The sequence below is a fragment of the Triticum dicoccoides genome, chromosome 1A, assembly GCF_002162155.2.
Source record: "Triticum dicoccoides isolate Atlit2015 ecotype Zavitan chromosome 1A, WEW_v2.0, whole genome shotgun sequence".
Taxonomy (NCBI): Eukaryota; Viridiplantae; Streptophyta; class Magnoliopsida; order Poales; family Poaceae; genus Triticum; species Triticum dicoccoides.
The window spans coordinates 14476863-14496777 of NC_041380.1; the positions used below are offsets into that span (position 1 = coordinate 14476863).

The window sequence follows — 19915 nt, forward strand, 5'->3', positions numbered from 1 at the left end:
CATGAGCCAGTACCAAGGGCGGATTGCGATTTTGCCTCCACTCTTTGGCATCTCTAGCTTTCAACTGCAGTGGCGGAGCCAGGAAAATCGGATGAGGAGGATCGAGTGTTGTTAAATATTGTTAGGGAGGCCCACTCCATCAAAAATACACCAATTTAGCAGAAAACACACACTGTTTTCATTAGTGCTAGGCTTAAATCAGTGACATGAGTGGGGAGCCTGGGCCCTGCTGATCCCCCTGTCTCCGCCACTGTCCGACTGTGTATACAAGGTCCATCGACGACAACCCATCACCTTTCGTCTCCTTTTCATCTCCATCTGCAACAGATTGGCATCTACAACAGGTTGGAGCTCCCAAGCGGGTGGAGTTGAGGAAGAATGCGTTGAACGGTCATCGTCTATTTTCTCTTGCGAAAAAAAGACCGGATATATTATAAAGGTTCACAAATAAATACAAGGCATACTAAACAAAACTAGAATTACATCGAGGTGTACCACCAAACAACAACCAGTGTCGTCAGGACCAGCCGTCGACACACCGCACCTCTACCAAACCCCTATTAGCCTTGTCGATGACAACCGGAATGACCCACGGCTTGGTTACAACTAGACGAGCATTTGGTTTTTACACACCTCAAATCAACCAAGCTTACTAATTAGGAGCTGTGGCTACAAAACCCTAATTACGAGATTAAGGAAAGCCGAGCCCATCCAAATGAACTCTCCGACCACATCTCCAAGGGCGAGCAAAAGGACAACCCTACCCTTTTCGGTACACCAACAAGACAACCAATCCTCCCGTTGAGCAGGCGCGCACGTACTGCGAACTACTCATCCAAAAAAGATCCCCTTTTTATTTCATTTCATTTCACCACCACCAACAACTCTCGATTGATTTGGTCCCGTGCGATACAAAATTGATTGATTGATTGATCGATCCATCATTTTCCGTTCCTCCTTTAATCCTCTGACCAAATCGCCCACCGACCGCTTCCTCCCCCATCCCCCATCCCCATCCCATCACCGCAATGCCGTGCTCGTCTTCAATGGAGGTCGCCAGCGCGTCACGGTCGACCCTGTGATCCGGGCACTGTCGACCCTGTGATCCGCCGCATCGCCCACTCCCCGTCCCCCGTCCCGGCCCTCCACCCGCGTCCGCTGCGGCCGGCGGCAAGGGTCGGCCAGCCCGGATCGAGCTTGTTCACGGCCGGAGAGCGGGGCGAGGTCCGGTCCGGTCCGGGGTGCCGCGAGCGGTCCAGCGGGAGCAGAGTGCTCTGCCGGCCGGCGGTGGCGGAGCCCGGCCTCGGTTGAGCTCGTGGAGGTGGGATTGGGGTTGGGACTCCATCGGCGGTGAGCAATCCCAACAGATCCAGGTGGTGGTGGTGACTCGGTCCCCTTCCTTCTTACAGCTGCTAGAGCTAGCCAGGTACTACCCTTCTTCTTCTCTGTTACTCCCATACTTCACGAGTAGTCTTTTATTGCTACCAAAAATTCAAAATTTGTCTCAGATATGTGAAATGATATCCATTGCCGAGTCTACATTAGTTAGAAAAGAACATGCCAATCTTGTTTGCCGAGAGAGCCTGCTGAATCAATAAAAATGAGTGCCAATACTCCTTAATCACTTTGGAAGACTCGAATCGCATAACATTGGATGGGATTTCTTTACTGTTTACATTTCCGGATGGCTTTTCTACATTTTGGATTTGATTGTTGTGCATGCCAGGAATGGCGACTAAGGAACAAACTCAGGTTTTGCTTTTTGGAATTGTTGTAGGGGTCGACGACGAGAAGGGGAACAGATACAAAAAGCAGGCTTCATTTGGTGGTATATTGATATTGATAAAGTTGCATATATAGTTGTGCCACGTTAGACTTCCGGACAAGAATATGTTTGGGATCCAACCCAGGGATGTGTCCGATGACGATTTCAACCCGAGGAGGAGGAGGTGGTCATTGTGGACCACGCCACCTGCATCCATGCCCACCACCAGCCACACTAGCACGCCCCAGAAGGGCCATGCCAACACCTACCACATGTCGGTCAAGTTTGAAGATCTCTGCGGCTTCATGGTGGAGGGCAATGTGGACGATGTCAACGTGCTGAACGAGGTGAGGGAGAGGATAAGGGAGCAAGGGAGGGTGTGGTGGGCGCTGGAGGCAAGCAAGGGCGCAAACTGGTACCTCCAGCCGAGGATCTCCTCCAACGGTGGCCAGGGTGTGATTAGTGTCACGTCTCTCAAGCTATCAGTGCTCACAAATACAGTTACATTGAGGAGGCTGATCAGGAAGGGGGTGCCGCCAGCGCTGAGGCCGAAGGTATGGCTGTCGGTGTCGGGTGCAGCCAAGAAACGATCGACAGTGCCTGAGACATACTATGACGAGCTGATCAGGGCCACGGAGGGGAAAACTACGCCGGCCACTCGCCAAATCGACCATGTAAGTACATACCTTTCCGCATACCAGGAGCAAATTAAGAGTACATACATCTCTTTCTAGAGAATAAGTGTATGCCTTGTTTAAATTATTAATGAGCAACATCCTGGAAGCAAGCATCAGATGGATTCATCCATATGAATAATTGGTTTTCATATGCTTCATTGGTTTGAGGGTGTTTCAAGCAGCATTCTCCTATTCATACTTGTCGTTTGCTGTAAAGGCCCTTTTTGTAGTTGATCTACTTTGTTTTGATCTTAATATGTAGCTTTATACTGTTCTATCCAGATTGTTGTCCTCACTTATCAGCATATATTGGGCTTTATATAAACTAGTTTGGTGAATCTGTGAAGTAAAATGGATGCTTTGCCATTATAGGATCTCCCTCGCACCTTCCCCTGCCATCCCTGGTTGAACAGTGAGGAAGGCCAGGCATCTCTTCGACGTGTACTTGTTGGGTACTCATTCCGTGATTCTGAAGTTGGATATTGCCAGGTAGCCGCCGTGCCAGGTTCTTGTTCATTAACTGTAATTTGTCTCACATAGAACCTCCTAACAGCATGTACTACAGGGTTTGAATTATGTCGCCGCTCTGCTGTTGCTCGTTATGAAGACAGAGGAAGATGCATTTTGGATGCTGGCCGTACTCTTGGAAAATGTTCTTGTCAGTGATTGTTATACTGATACTCTTTCTGGATGCCATGTTGAGCAGAGAGTATTCAAAGATCTGCTAGCCAAAAAATGCCCCAGGTATTTTTTTCCCTTCAATTTTTATGCTAGTATTTCTCAGTGAGAATCATGCCGTGATTGTGAACTATATTCGATTTTCCAAATGGTACAGGATTGCTGCTCATCTTGAAGCAATGGGCTTTGATGTTTCACTTGTTGCCACAGAATGGTTCTTATGTCTCTTCTCCAAAACATTGCCTTCGGAGGTTAGACAGTAGTTTACTTATTGCTTGGTACCAGTGTTTATCTAGCCTGTCAATGATTTGTCCAGAACTTACTGTAAAGCCATTTCACAATTACCATTTTTGTTGTTGTGAACAGACAACCCTTCGGGTGTGGGATGTTCTATTCAATGAAGGAGCAAAGGTCTTGTTCCATGTCGCTCTAGCAATTTTCAAGGTGTGTACCAAGAAAATCTGCTCTTTCCATGTTTTCCCAAAGTGTTTGGGTTCCTTCTGCTTGTTTGGCATTACTCCATTACCATGTTTCATAAGTTATTGAATATCTGCAGATGAGAGAAGACGATCTTCTACGCATCCAACATATTGGTGATGTAATTGATGTTCTGCAGACAACTGCCCATCACCTATACGAGCCAGATGAACTGCTCACGGTAAATATTTGCCCTTTTGTACCCACAGATACATTGAAGTAGTCAGGATGATGCACAATGTTATAAGCGTACTGAGCTGGAACACCAAGAAATTACAGTAAACTGAAAGTCGCCCGTAATTTGGAGTAGTTTGCATGCTTCAAAGCATTTAATTGCCAATATTGGAGTCTGACCTATCCATGTTTACCGTTTTCTTTCCTAGTTTGCTTTCGATAAGATTGGCTCCATGACAACGAACACGATCACGAAAGAAAGGAAACGGCACGAGACGGTGGTCATGGCGGAGCTCGACCAAAGAACCAGACGGCTGGGGTCGCTCAAGATGGATGCGTGATGCGCAGAAAAAACATGTTGAGAGGCTTAGCTGAAGCCCTGTGTGTTTTGAAGGAAAGGCGAGACGACACTGTGAGTTTGCACTCAGTTCCTGGTCAGACTGGATTCTGCGACGAGTAAAAAACCCACTCGTGGTCCACTGAAAACAGGAATGTATTATGGGAAGTTGCCAAAACTGCAAATGTGGGTTTGTTTTTGGGACCTTCATATTTGTGTGTTTCTGTGCGTGTGCACGATGCCGTGGGAGCAGGTTCTGCCGCTGGTTGAAACCTGTATGAATCCGATGCTTGTCGGCGGCGCTCATGGCATTTGCTTGATTTGTAGTCCCGATTTGTTGTATGTGTGAAATGGAGCTAAAAAGATTTCTTGTGTTTTTACTAGTAACTTGATCTTGCTTCTGGCTTGAAGTTGTGACATGGATTTGATGTGGTTGACAGTTGAGAAAGCCAGGTTGTGAAGGTGTCCAAATTCTCAGTGTTTATGGCATTTGATTTGACCTAGAAAACTGAGCTGCAGGATTGTGTTTAGAAGCCGTATCTAGTGTTGGTTTATTTTTGGTGTTAATTACCAAACGTTCAAGTAAGCTACCATTGCAAGTGTAAGCAAGCAAATCAGAGTGGCGCAGCGGAAGCGTGGTGGGCCCATAGCCCACAGGTCCCAGGATCGAAACCTGGCTCTGATATGTTTTTTTTATGTGATTTTTTACTGTCGGCCTCAGCTCAATATGATTGCGCTTTTTTTTCCAGGGAGTATGATTGGCCTTGATGATGAGCAGTTGCGTGCATGGCCCAGTACGACGTGCCTCCTCTTCCTGACGTCACCCGAAATTATTTTCTTCTCCTCATTTTTACTTTATTTACATTTTATGCATACCCCTAAAAAAATTTAAAATTAAATGCATATATTTTTAAAACCTAAATTTATTTATAGAATTTAAAATCATGAGCTTGAAAAAAAATCTTAACATAGTATAAAAATTTGTTACACAGTTTAAAAAAATGATGATATAACTTTCAAAAAAATGTTTCTGATAATGAACTAATATTCTCATGTTTCAAGAAAATGCATGTAATTAAACCTGCGTGGAAGCTGAGGAACCTACTGATGTAAAATATTCATAAACATATTTAAAATTTGTGAACATTTTAAAAATTTATGAATATTTAAAAAAACCCGAGGGAATAAAAAATCCGTCTGATGTAAAATCTCGGCCGAAAATTAAAAACCGTATGTAAATCATTGTACTGTACACCAAAACTGATTGGACCGTATGGATCGTTCTCCTTCCGAACAGAGCGACGGAAATGAAAAACTGGCTGATGTAAATATCGGTCGGGAAATAAAAACCTCATGTAAACCATCGAACTATACACCAAAACTGATCGGACCGACAAACCAACATGTGGTTGGATGGTAAGGAGGACAGTGGTATCCCCCGCCCACCAGAGTATAAGTCCTAAAATTAACATTGGTGCTCGCATTTTTCTGGATTTATTTAGGTTTCCGGCGATGTTCGTTCAGTGAGAGGAGACGTTCTCGTCGAGTACGAGGCGCCTATGATGACTTCAGAAAATCTCAAGATGCTATGTCGGCTCAGTCTCTCGAAGGTGCTCATAGGGGTGTGTATGAGTTTTTTTTAAGCAAAGGTAGCTAGGCTTTTATTAATTGGTAAAGATGTTTATAGGAAAAGCTATTGGGTCACTTCTGACGTGCCCAATCAAAGATGCCGACTCTAGGGAAGAGAGACACGTGACCTAGCTAGCCTATGAGCTTCAAAATTAGAAGCTCGAGGTTCAAACAAAAAATTATTGTAATTAGACATTGTAACAGTTTGCAACTAATCTTTGAGAACACTCTCATAGTTTCCTTCAACCCCTTGGCGAGTATGATTGATGACCTGTTTGCAATCTGATGCGATCTGAAAATGCTGCATGCCCAAGTCTTGCGCCAACGATAAAGCCTCTCGGCAGGCTAAAGCTTCTAGGAGTAGCAGGATCAGCGATGCCATGAATCACTAGCACTGAAGACCCAATATAGTAACCATCTTGGTCTCGACAAAAGATGGTCTCGATAAATTGTTGTTGTTGTGCCTACATTGTGCTCCAATGATAATCCCGCATCAACATTAATTTTTATTTGTTCTGCAGCCACTAGTAGAAAAAGACTCATTTGTCCCGGTTCTAGGGGGCCTTTAGTCCTGGTTCTGGAACAGGGACTAAAGGGTCGGGACTAAAGGCCCCCCCATTTAGTCCCGGTTCTGTTACGAACCGGGTCTGGAGCTCCACCTTTAGTCCCGGTTGGTAACACCAATTGGGACTAAAGGAAATTTTACGATTTTTTTATTTTTTTATTTTTCCCGATTTTCAAATTTCTGAATTATTTTACAATTTAATCTCTAATCACCCCTCATCACTGCTCAATTTAATTTCTTAGTTTTATTCCCCATCGTTTCCAAGTCTGCACTTGTTGTTTTCCGGACAATAGTAAAATGTCAATCCTATTAACCCTCAGGAGTTTAGCTTGAGCATGAAGTCACACGTTTCACTGTTTGAGTCTGAAACTATTATTCTAAAAAACAATAATTATTTAGTAACACTAATATTTCTTGAATAAGTAGTTTGACCACAGTTTGACCAGATTTGACAAAAATTCAAAAAAACCAAAATAATTATTTAGTAACACTAATATTCTTGAATATTTATTTAGTAAGACTAATACTTCTTGAATAAGTAGTTTGACCATAGTTTGACCAGATTTAACCAAAATTCAGAAAAAAACTAAAATTTGAGCATAACTTTTTTCCTTTTAGAGTTTGAGGATTCTAAAAATTTGCAAAACGGCCTATGGAGGTAAAATCGGATGCGGATTTTCGTGCTGAATATTTTGATATATTATACTTTTTTTTCCGACATCATATGCAAAAGTTATAGCCGTTTTACCTTTTCATAACACTTTTTTTGCAAAACATGTCCAAATTTAAGTTTTTTTAATTTTTCTAACTAGTAGATGTAGTAATATAACTACATCTCGAAGGATTTTATTTTTTGAAGTTTTTATCATTTTCTTTTGTTTATTCCAAAACTGAAATGCCGATACAGGGGGGGGGGGGTTAGAGTTTGAGACACGAACCCCTTTAGTCCTGGTTTGAGACACGAACCGGGACTAAATGGCATCGCACCCTTTAGTCCCGGTCCGTGTCTCAAACTGGGACTAAAGGTCTCATTTGAACCAAGACTAATGCCTTTAGCCGCTCGAACCGGGACTAATGCACACATTAGTCCCGGTTCGTAAAGCAACCGGGACTAATGTGTATATTGAGCTGTGACCGAAGCCCTGTTTTCTACTAGTGAGCAGACATGATCCAAAGATGTTGCCCATTATTGCATGTAGTCCGAATCATACCACGTGCTTCTGGTGTTCCCGAAAGTCGATCCAACTCCGAGATAAAGCATGAAACAAATCTATGTGTTTGATAGGGACTCTAATTAATCCCCTCATGAATAAGTTTCCTTCTCGCATACCATATTGCCCAAAGAGTGATTGACATCTGTGTGAATTCATCATGACTAGGACATCTATCATAGAAAAGAGTCAGTTCTTCACATCTAATTCCGTTGTTGCGATCATGTGTTCCAAAAGGTCATGGTCCACTAAAACCCATACACAACGCGCCATGGTGCACTCAATGAGGCTATGACGCCATGAATCTTGAGCCCCACATGCAAAACACTAGTCATGGTGCCACATTTTCCTGTGCTTTCGAACATCCTCTGTTGGCAACGAATTATTTGACAATCTCCATAAGAAAACTTTTATCAGCATAAGTAGGGTGTGCATGAGTGCGTTTATAGAAACGAATGTATTCGTGTATGTGAGCGACTTCGATTGGACCGTAGAGGTCGTTCTCCTACCGAATAGAGTGCACTATAGCTTATGGGCCGTCCTTACCCTCGCATAAAACGGAGGAGTCAGGAAGGAGAGCTCCTCTTCGGCGCCCTCAGTGCCGCTTACGACAGAGGGTGCCTGAAGGTGCGTGATAGTGGGCCAGCCCAGCATTGCTCGCGTCCATATGCTAAAAAAAGAAACATCAAGAAAAATATGAAAGAACTAGGATTCGAACCCACATGCCATTGCGAGGAAATTGCCGCAGTGATCATTGCACCACGATGAATTTGATGTGTTTGATCCGAGAATAGTTTATATGACCATTGTTTCTATACCAGTATATTCTTTTTAAAGAAAAAGTACATTTGAAAAAGAAAACACATTTTTTGAAAGTTGATCGATTTTTAAAAAAATCATGGATTTTCAAACAAATGTCCACAAAAATCGAAAATATCTCATCAATTATAAAAAAAAGTTCACCGGATTTTGAAGAAAAAATCATGGATTTTAAAAAAAGTTCATCGATTTTTATAGAAAAAGTTAAAAAATTTCACCAGATTTTGAAAACCGCTCACCGATTTTAGTAGAAGTTCATCGATTTCATACTAATTTGGAATAAGTTCAGGTATTTGAAAAAAGTTCATCGATTTTGATAAAAAAAGTTCATCCTGAAGCTTTATTATTAGGTAGATATAATGTATCTGCAAAAAAAAGCTTAATGGACCATCTTACCGTCACATGTGGTTCGCGTGTCGATGGAAAAAGATTAATAAGGCCCAGCGTGAAGCAGGGCTAATTGGAATCTCTATATAGACGGCACATTGCAATTTGAATATCCTATTCCCCGCTTATAAAACCTGACGAAACTAAAAAACAAGATGATTTAAAAATTTAGTAACATTTCTTTCATATTCATTAACATTTTTTAAATTTTGTGAACATTTTATGAACAGTTTTTGGAAACCCGACAAAACTAAAAGACCAGCTGATGTAAAAATTTAGGAGCATTGTTTTCATATTTGTAAACATTTTTACAATTTGTGAAAGTTTTCAAATTTATGAACAATTTGTTTTATAAAACCTGACTGAACTAAGAAACTGGCTGATGTAAAATATCGGTTGGGAATTATCAACCGTGTGTATACTATTTATAGCTTATAATGGGCCGTCCTAAACGTTGCAATTTGGCCATCCTAAACATGCTTTTCGTGTTCATTTAAAAAGTCATGAATATTCTTTTGAAATTTCTAGAACATTCATAATAACATAGGATCATTTTTATATTTCTAAACATTTTGAAAATTTGTGAACGTTTCCAAATATATGGACTTTTTTTTTATAAAACCTGATGGAACTAAAAACCGGCTGATGTAAAATATCGGCCAGAAACTAAAAACCGTGCGATCCAATTTCTCCGGTCCCACCCGTCAATCTCGGGGGCCAGAGGGGAAATTATCAAATGGAGAAGGAAAGTGTGGCTTATATGATCCAATTTCTCTTCTCCTGCCGAACGGAGCGCACTATAGCTTAATGGGCCGTCTTTCGCGTAAAGATTAATAAGGCCCAGCCCGAAGCAGCAGCGGCGATTAGGAATAAAAAGGAGGAATCGGGCAGGCCTCGACCGTGGACGGCGACTTAGGGTTAGCTTCATCGGCCTTGGCGGCGACGGCGACGGCGACGGCGGGGAATTGGGATTCATGGCGTGCGTAGGGGAGGAGGAGTTGAGTTGGGAGGACCTCTTCTTTAACAAGGCGGCGATGCTGGCCGCGGCGCAGGAGGAGGAAGAGGCGGAGAAGGAGAAGGCGCGGGAGGCAGAGGAGAAGGCGCGGAAGGCGGCGGAGAACCGGCGGCGACGCCTAGCGCACCAGCAGGTCAAGGCATCCATCCTGGAGCACGACCCCAAGACGAAGCGCAAGGTCTACACCCGCTACTCCTTCAACGACTTCTCGGTCTTCGACATCAACGCCGAGTGTAAGTCCGCCATCAAAACCTAGATCCCGACCTGATTCTATTTCAAAGGCATACATTTCCAACTGTGTATGTATGTATGTATTTATGTATGTTTCTTTCAAGTTGTTTTCACGATTGCTAGCCTGATTGCTGGAATCCCCCATACATACATATCTACTTATGTTTAGAACAATTGCACAATGTTCAGTCCCATATTTCACAATTCAGAACAATTGCACATGATGTGTTGTTGATTACTGCTCATTTATTGGCAAACATGATTTGAAAACTGAATTTCTTGCAGTATGAATATGAATAGGAAATCTGAATTGTATCCTTGTAGTGCTGCTGCGGTGCATTTTATGCTTTACACAATTCTTTTTGCCTCTCACAACTAGCTTATGCTTTTGTTTTTACATCGCAGCGCCTATCCCTCCAATGCGATACACCAAGAGGTGTGTAAATGGTTTGGAACTCCAAGACACTGCAAACATACTTACTGTCAAGATAGTCTCCTCGGATAAAGGCTTCCCAATCGATGTGTATGGCACTATCATCGCTAGAGATAGCATCGACCACAAGTGCATGTACCTCTTTAACCGCACCAGGGACAATTGTCAACCTATCAAGTCAAGGGTACGTACGTCTTTGCTTCAAAATCACTGCTTATGTGCCTCTTGATTTTATTTAGTTTGTAACTCTATTGCATATTCCGTTGCAGGCATTATTGGTATTTGGATTTTCATAATCTAATCTTTTCAGCTATTGCTTTTCACAGGATGAAAATTTGATCTTAACTGGCCCAGGTCGAGGTCTGGTATTACTTGATTTCATATATCTGGAGATAGATCTTAAAATCAAGGTTGGCGAGGAGCCTCTAGGCGAGCAAATCAGCAAGGGTTTGCTTATGATTGATGGACGAGTTCTGCCTAGAGACGAAAAGGTTGCTGTTGCACATCAAACTCTTGAGAGCTGGTTTAGTATTGTGGACGTGAGGTATGCAACTCTTCTTAATGCTGTTGAGGGTATGTTCGAGATCAAGTTACTTGAGGGACGATTCTGTGGAAAGATCATGGCTGGCATCGAGGGCATTCAACCTAGGATTGTGATTTATAATAGCAAGGAAGACGGTGTGGTGTCTTGTGAAGGACGTACAGATATCACACTCCGGCGGCGAGTCATGACCCTCCGTCTGAATGGTATGCTCACAGTTGGCTTAGCAGTCTGTGGTGGTGGTGGTGCTGCTACTAGAAAACAGAAAGTTGAATTCACACCACAGCACCGTGGTGAAGAGAAAAAGGAGATTTCTTGTGGTACTGCCAAGCTTCAAGTTAAGGTCTTCTGGTCCTTGATGGACTATAGGCCGTAATCCTGTAGCAACATGACAAGCTAAGTTGTGGTGTTATCATGCTTCAAATGTCCAGGTACACCTACGGCCTACATCGAGATATCTCCCAGACCACCCGGGTCCAATGTCCAGGAGAAGAGAGCATCAACATTTTGCAATAGCAGCATCACACAGGACATTCAAGGACATCTAACCAACTCAGGAAGATGAAAATATAGGAAGCTCATGTGTGTGGCTGTGCGTATTGTACAAGTTACTGTGCGCATTCTAGCTAGCTGGTGTGTCGATCGAAACGAGTTGCTATATACAGGTTGCCACGCGCGGCGCAGTTGCTTCTTCCCTGCAGCCCTGGGTTTGTGGGTTCCAAGTCCTACTCTAGTCGGAAGGTTCATGTGTGAGTCCAGTATACTCCAGTTACAATGAATGAATGCCTCTCACTCATATTACTCATCTGTTTTCACGGCCGAATGCCACACGCAACTATGCCTCGATCCCAACTCGACCAAGTGGGTACTCATGCTGTCCATCGTCAAGATCGTGGTGATGATGAGATGATGACGATCGATGGCAGTCTTCTACTGTGGCTGGATTCCAATCCTGTGCACACTCTGCGCCGACTGCAAGCTCCACGATGTCAGGGCCGCACAAGAGCTTCGACATCAACTCAGACACCATTTCCTTGACAATTTCTGCAACAACGACCTGAAAAGCATAAAGAAATCATTTCTTCAGAACAAGATGACCATGCATATACTAAATCCACGCACCAAGAAAAGGGTACACATAGGTGGGTTTCCATGGCTTCACTAGGTGGTGTAGTAGCTTTTCAAAAGCACATGCATGTTTTCAACCAGTCCTGGATACAACAGTTAGTCGAGAGCATCTTTTTATCCACAAGAGCAATATCTTACTAGAACTAGCAACTACTATTCCTAGAACCGCAGATGTGCTGACTGCATATCAACTTTGTCCACCTATTAGACAACCATTGGAAGCAACTTAATTGAAAACATTGGATACAGTTCAGTTCAAGAAAAAAAATGTGAGGGAAAGGACCCAAAGAAGCAAACAGTACCCCACTCTGGACATGTACAATCATTAATCATCAGATATGGCACTGTAACTGATCTCTAAGGTGCAATAACCACAAAGATCACATGTTGTAGACGTAACAATTACCTCCCGAAAATATGGGATTTCTACTAAAGGTCAAGGAGATTATCATATCAATACTGATCACTTGCAGCATTGTCCCTCCATATAGTAGGATCGATCACATAACCAAAGCTACCAGGACAGAAACACTACGTATAATCTGTTTCTGAGATTGAAATTTAAGGCGAAAAAGATACTTGTACTTGTAGAAAATAATCAGACTGGCACACTCACTAGCACATGCAACACATGCTGATGGCAAAGTACCAACCTGCCCGGGTGAATTTTGTAAGGTACAAACAATCTTATTTGTTGACATGATTTTTAGGCAACTGAAGAGATGTACCTCTTCTGGTGCTGAATATCTACACAGTACTGCACTGATTTCATTAGAGTTTCCCTGAGTGATAGCAACAGTTCCAACCGAACCATGTGGAATTATTTTCATCCCACCAGAGCATGCTCCCACCATTGAAGCATCCTGAGAAGACAGCATCTCAGTTACATGAATAAACTAGCATATGACTCAAGAAAGTACATCAAAAAAAATATGTATGCACTAACACATGGATTTGGACACAATCTGGAAATTTTGCATTGTGGTCATCATACTACAAGTGCTGTGGTTGCCTATAATACATCAAAGTTTTGACAGAAAACAGTGGTCCATATGCTGTCATTCGATAGGGGACCTTTTGGTATGCAAAGAGTTGCTGTAAAATTAACTACAACAGTGTGATACACATGAGTTTTGCCTTTTGAAGAAAAGAAACAATACTATCTTGTTACAAAACAAAGGTGCAATGCTAGAACAGGGGAAAATCAGTTAATGTTCTAATATAAAATGGTAGTGTTTTTTTTTTTAAACATCAAGGGCCCTGCAAAAATTGGATGGTGCTCCAAGAGTAAGAGCTGTCCTAGTTGCACATGTAAACAACATATGAACCAACTAGTGTGATAGTGCTCTTGTTAAAGAGAATGTCATACCAGCACTTTGTTTTGTCGCTTCGGGACATAAGCCAATACCGGGGCTTGGTAGAACCATGTCTTCTCCTTATTATCTTCGACAAGGCTTCTGTAATCTTCTTCATCGTTGTCCTGACCTTGGTCACCCCTCTCGTTATCATCAATGTGATCATCATTGTTGTTGTGATTTTTCTTTCCTTCCTGCTCAAGCATCCTTTTCTCTGCAACAGCATCTTTATTTGTGGCCAAGGCGATGAAATTCATTATATCATTGAATGAATATATCCCTGATGTTAAGACTGAAGTGATACTGAAAGAATCCTCTCCTTTTTTACTGATCTTGGAGTATAGGTCCCAACTGGTCAAATGGAAAGAAAAATTTTTGTATTCCTGGTCCTCTTGCACTGGACTGTCCAAAACAATATCCAAATTGCCGGAATAAAAGCTTCTGAGGTTGAATTGTTGCAAAAAGTAGAATCGAGTGGACTCAGGTACTGTGATGATTGTCCTACAAAGTGATCTAATAAGCTGCCCCTCCGTTGTGGTACCTCCAAAGCCAGCAAGATTGTTGTACGTATCGCATTGACCTCTAAAACCAACAATTAACTCCAAGTAGTTCTGGCTAATTGCATTATAGTTTCCAGCAAATGGCAACTTCTGTACATACATATCTTTAGCAGCTTGGCTAATTCCTATAATCGTTGCATCATTAAAGACACGCCAGATCTCATTATAATCGAAGCCTATGAGATAAAAGCTGCTGAAGTTGTGAAGGAGTTTTATCGGTTTGCTGTCCTTCATTGGAACATCCTCGTCACCGAGATCGGTAGGAGGGTATAAAACAACCACAAAATACTTTTCCTTATTGACTGGCAATTGAGGTATTTTATGGACATTAAAATTTCCTCTGGAAGTGTTGATGCTGTCTTTGTTGGTGATAAAGTTTGTTCCACCAGTCTCATTTGATGATTCCCTGATAACAAGTCTTTTCAAATTAACCATCATTGAATGATAAGACCTTGCCATTTTTACTGGATCCTTGTATAATCGGAACTCAACATGAGGAGCATCCTAAAAAAATACAATGAAGGAAATTTTAAAGTAAATAAAAAATGTGAACATTTACAAAATGCACAAATAACTAAAATCATTAACAAAACTAACAACAGGTTTAATGTGATTTTGTATGTAAAAAGCATGAAATTGGTAGCAAAAAAATGTTAGTCCAAGCACACAAACATTTTTAGTCCAAATTACTTCGCTATAGAGCTAAATGAAGATGCAATGGTAACCCTCTCCCAAACACCACTCCTATGTGGGTGATCCAACATACGGACTACAATACCTCCTAACAAATAGATTCATCCAATTTTCACATGTCCTAACTCAAGCCATTTGTTGAGATGTCCTAGCTCAAGCCAAATTGATTTCATCCTTTGAGAAGAGAAGATAGGCGTGCTTGCCTAGATTGTAGGGTGATACTTGGCCCAGTTGCCAACTGATTCCATGCATACAAACTCACTCACCAGTGGCCCAGTTGGAATGAATTTCAAGCAGCTGTCATGTCTGAATTTGATGTCAATGTGCACAAAAACAAGATGAAAGAGCTCATGTTACTCAAAAAGACAGAGACAATAGCTGAGTATAAAAGGGAATTTTCTCAACTGACTTATCAGCTTTGTTGTATAAAAATTCAGTTAGTGACACTCTTGGTTACCAGATTTGTTACCAACTACAGTCAGTGAAGCAGCTACACTGGAGCTTCAGTTACCAGCTACAGTCAGTGAAGCAGCTACTTATGCAGGCATTCAGGAAGAAATTCTAGCTAGAAGCTAGCATGTTAAGTGGTCCACCAATAATGCTCAGGTTCAGAGAGGAGAATATAGATCCCGGTCTGTAGGAGTTGGAGAGTTATGGAAAGCAAGACAACTGAAAGAGTTTAGAAGAGCCAATGTTTTGTGCTACAGTTGTGGAGATAAGTATACACCTAATCATACCTATACTAAACCAAATATTTGGCTACACTGCTACAGTACAAGCCATGCAATGTGAAGGGCCTACAATCTTATCTGATGAGATATTGGATGCAGTAGAAGAACAAGAAGCTGCTCTGAAAGAAATCCAACTGTCTGTTAATGCTATTGAGGGCTCTGACTGGCAATCAAGTGGTGTTGATCTTGTTGGATTCTGGTAGTACTCATAGCTTTATTGACACTGCATTACTCTCCAGATTGCAAGTGACTCCATAGAGGTTACCAGTAGCTTTACAGGTCAGGGTGGCAAATGGGAATATGCTACAGCGTACATCTAAAGTACCAGATATCCATTGGTGGATTCAAGGCCACACTTTCAACTATTCTTTGAAGTTACTAGAGTTGGGAGGGTATGGCATGATACTAGGCATGGACTGGTTAGAGCAGTGGGGAGAAATGGGTGAAGTTTCAGTACCAAGACTAAATGATCATTTTACAAGGAATTACACCTACAACAAGTGCTGCATTGCAAGAGTGTACAACAGGCAATGAAATGGCATCTGGGGAATGCCATGTGAGCTACTGCCTTGATCACACCAGTTTGTACAACAATATGGCATCATTGCAAAACCATTAGCTCAGTTACTGCAGAAAAATAGTTCTGTCTGGTCTGACAGTGCGTTTTTGACAAACTGAAACTGGCCATGTCCACTACCCCTGTTCTGGTGCTACCTGATTTCACTCAACAATTCACCATTGAGACCGATGCTTTGCTCCACTGGAATTAGAGCAGTACTGCTTCAAAACGGATATCATGTAGCTTTTTACAGCAAAGCTTTGGGCATAAAAAATCAACAACTCTCCATTTATGAAAAAGAGTTTCTGGCTATCATGATGGCTGTGGAGAAATGGAGAGCTTATCTACAGAGAGGGCCCTTTATCATTAAAACAGATCACCAGAGCTTATGCCAATTAGGAGATCAGCTGCCGACTTCTTACCTACAGAGAAAATCTATGACCAAGCTAGTAGGGTTGCAATTCCAGTTTCACTACAAGAAAGGCAGTGAGAACATTGTGGCAGATGCCCTGTCTAGGGTTGGGCATTTGCTAGCTGCCATTTCTACTTCCCAAAGCCAACCTGTATGGTTACAAGAAGTGTAAATTCTTATGCAGTGTCTTTCTACTTCAGGCCAGGCAGATTCTGACGAGGATGCAAACCAAACAGGCCCCAATTCCACCAAAACCCTAGGTGTGGGTCTTCTCTGGAGCCTCACAGTTCCATGGCGATTAAATTAAAGAAATAGCACAACAAAATGAACTAGGAGAAGGCGTAGGGAATGGGATTTTCTCACCTTCCATGGCCGATCTGGGGGCCGAGAAGTGCCGCGCAGCAGCACCATTCCGGCGGGCGAAGCGGATGGAAACCACAAATCGAATCCTGCTGCGGATCGAGGGTCAGACGCACCAGGTCCTCCACGCACTCCTTCCCGCCGCCGCCGCCGCCACCGATCCCGCCGCCGCCCATCGGAGAAATCACAGCAACCGGACCCTGTGGAGAAAGGGTGGGGAAGCACACGTGTGTTGGGGTTTCGTCGGTTTCGGTCGGTGTGCTTGGGTCGGTCCAGTTTTTTTTTCAGGCACTAAGGAGAGGTACAAACGGCCCCTCAAACACCAGACGTACCACGGGCCGGCCTGCCTGGCCCGGCCGAGGTGGCACCTCTGAAAACGTTTATTTTACATATACGTTTAACCATTTTTTAAATACATGATTAAAAAGTTTTAAATGTCGCCTAGACTTTTTGAAACACACGAATCAGCCTTTGTTTCTGAATCAAGCTAAAGATAGTTTCACTTTATGTTAACATTTTTAAAATTCACGATTTTAATTTTTATCTATCTATTTTTAATTATCCAAATATGTAAGTGGCACACCATATGGTCAGGGCTGGTCCAATATATTTTTGGGCCCGGGGCGATGTAAAATATTTGTTTTTCATATTAAACTTTTATACTTATTTTAAACTAAGTGTATCATATTACAATTGTAATTAATATTTTTTATTACTTAGCCACATAAAATGTTTTCAAATAACATTTATATTATTATTTGGTATGCATCTGTAATGTATATAATTGAATATTTTAATTTTACAAAATGAAAAAATTATGATGTACCAAAACTTTTCTTTACTGTTAAGACAATCTTTCATATTTATTTTTCTTATATTGCATAAACGGTGTAGTGTATACACATTTGCATATACATGCGTGTGTTCATATATCTTTTCATGTTATATTGAATATTATGATAGAGATTTATAAATTATAGACATACCAACAAATATTTTTATAGCAATTTCTAGTGTATATTAGGTGGTCATATTCATGAAAACTTCTAGGGCATAGAAAATGTGGCCTGCCTGATAGGTTCAGTAATTCGAAGAACCAAAAATGTTGTTGATTATACTTTTACGCATGATTCGATTACCTAATGTGCTCGTCCAGATTCACTTGGTTTACTTTGGTGCAAATCAGATGCCTAGACGTTTATCAAATTAAAAATTGTGCATTGGTTTAAACATTGAAATTGATATATCATAATTTTCATTATGATACTAAGACATGCATTGTAAAAGAGAGACTAATGTATTTGAACTCAACTCCGCAGTCGGATTGGTTTGCCTAAGCGTGGTATAACTTATCAGTATGTGGTGTGAACTTATGCTTATGCTAATTGAGGCTCTATTTTATCCATTGAATAATATTCCAGATGTAATGTATACTCTTTTTTTTGGAGAGATCTCGCAAGCTTTATTGATTCAGAGACATGTTCATAGGTACAATAGTTGGGTTATGAGGATTGTCCAACCACACATCTCTACCTATGCCTAGATTATATGCATACTTTGCGAGATTGTGAGCCTCCAAATTGAAGTTTTTATGCTCAAAAATAAACTAGCAAGAAGAAAAACCAGAACTACGAGCTATTATTTCATGTGTGATTGCTGCGTTCGGTCCACTTGTTCCCCAGTTGATGTCATTAACTACTCCTTCGCAATCGGAAGCCAGAACCACATCATGAACATCCAGATCTTCTACCAAAGCTAGTCCCTCTCAGCAAGAAAAGGTTTCTAAGATTGTTGGATCAATGACACCTTCGTAGAACACTGTCGAAGACCCCAGGTAGTTGCCATTCTCATCTCGACATAGTGCAGCCACAGCTTCGCCCTTCTGCTCCGAGCTACTGCTCCATCACCGTTCACTTTGATAGTGTCGGTTCCCGAAGCGAGCAAGCGTTGAGTCCTGGCCGCCCGTGCTGACATGCTCACCGTCATGTTCACCTTAGGGATATGTTGCAAGTCCGCAAGGAAGTTGTTCACAAAAGAAATAGTTTGGTGCGACGCTTGAAAGATTGCCTCGTACATAGCTTTTCGCCGAGCATACCAAATCGCTCAAAGTGTGACAACCATTGTTGTAAACTTGGAGTGATCCATCCTGCTGCATAATTCAAACAGCCATCTCTTTGCACTTGGTTCTTCTAGTTCTGCCATCGCTAGCAGCACATCTGCATCCAATAGTGCCCACACACACCTCGACATCGTACAGGAGATCAAAGTGTGCCGCCACGAGTCTTGGCATCCACACAAAGGACATGTGCCCTGGGTTGCCATATTCCTGTGGTGTAACACATCCGTGGTATGCAGCGAATGCCGTGCCAAACGCCAGATGAATAGTTTGATCTTCAAGAGTATAGGTATATTCCAAAGTGCCGACCAGGCTTTTCCTTCCTCCTGGCCTGCAGATGATCCCGATCTGCCCTCTAGCCACTCCTCTCGCTGCAGTTTTGTGCTTACCAAAAATCTTACTAGTGTAAGTTTTAGTTGGGTCCCTCCCCTCTTGGGGCCCGGGGCGGTCGCCCCTTTTGCCCGGCCTATGGGCCGGCCCTGCATATGGTTTTGCAAAAGTATCAAACGATCTGGCAACCATTTGATCTGCATCTCACCCTTTGTGAGCATTCAACTCCTACCCCTGCGAGCACGCGTTTGCCACTACAGGACTCAGAGAATTTGCCATCTACGAGTTCTTTGCCGTCTGCTAGCGGACGGCACAGAAGGTATTTGTCGTCCACTCGCAAAAAGCAGACGGCGAAGAACTGGCTGATGGCAAAGATATAGTTTGCCACCAGTTTATTCTTTGTAGTCCGTCAGCAGACGACAAAGGGCTCAAAGGTAGACGACAAAGAGACCAGCTGGGCCCCACTGGATGTGAAGCTGGTTAGGTCAAATGGATGCTGTCCACCATGTATTTGTCGTCCGCTTTTTCCTCTTTGTCGTCTGCAAGTTGTCTAACTAACGGCCGTGTCCCCCTAGCCCCACCCCCTCTTTGTTGTCTACTAGCAGACGACAAAGCATAGACCTAACTAACGGTCGTGCACCCCCACCTCTCTCTCTCTCTCTCTCTCTCTCTCTCTCTCTCTTCGGCGCAGCCGTCGTCCCGACGCCCACCACCAGCCCCGCCGCGCCCGTC

At 42.5% G+C, this 19915-nt stretch overlaps 2 protein-coding genes across 2 annotated transcripts; both read left to right on the forward strand.

The window, feature by feature from the left end:
• Positions 1-821: 821 nt before the first annotated feature.
• LOC119358878 (growth hormone-regulated TBC protein 1-like) lies at positions 822-4527 on the forward strand. Its single transcript, XM_037625282.1, has 8 exons — positions 822-1426; positions 1778-2439; positions 2815-2931; positions 3008-3186; positions 3278-3371; positions 3487-3564; positions 3677-3778; positions 3981-4527. The coding sequence occupies exons 2-8, from the start codon at positions 1891-1893 to the stop codon at positions 4110-4112; spliced, it is 1251 nt and encodes a 416-aa protein (XP_037481179.1). The 5' UTR covers positions 822-1426; positions 1778-1890; the 3' UTR covers positions 4113-4527.
• A 5109-nt stretch (positions 4528-9636) lies between these two features.
• On the forward strand, positions 9637-11737 carry LOC119328952. The gene is made up of 3 exons (XM_037602251.1): positions 9637-9967; positions 10371-10582; positions 10725-11737. Exons 1-3 carry the CDS (start codon positions 9694-9696, stop codon positions 11313-11315), a joined length of 1077 nt encoding a protein of 358 aa, XP_037458148.1. The 5' UTR covers positions 9637-9693; the 3' UTR covers positions 11316-11737.
• The last annotated feature ends 8178 nt before the right edge of the window (positions 11738-19915 follow it).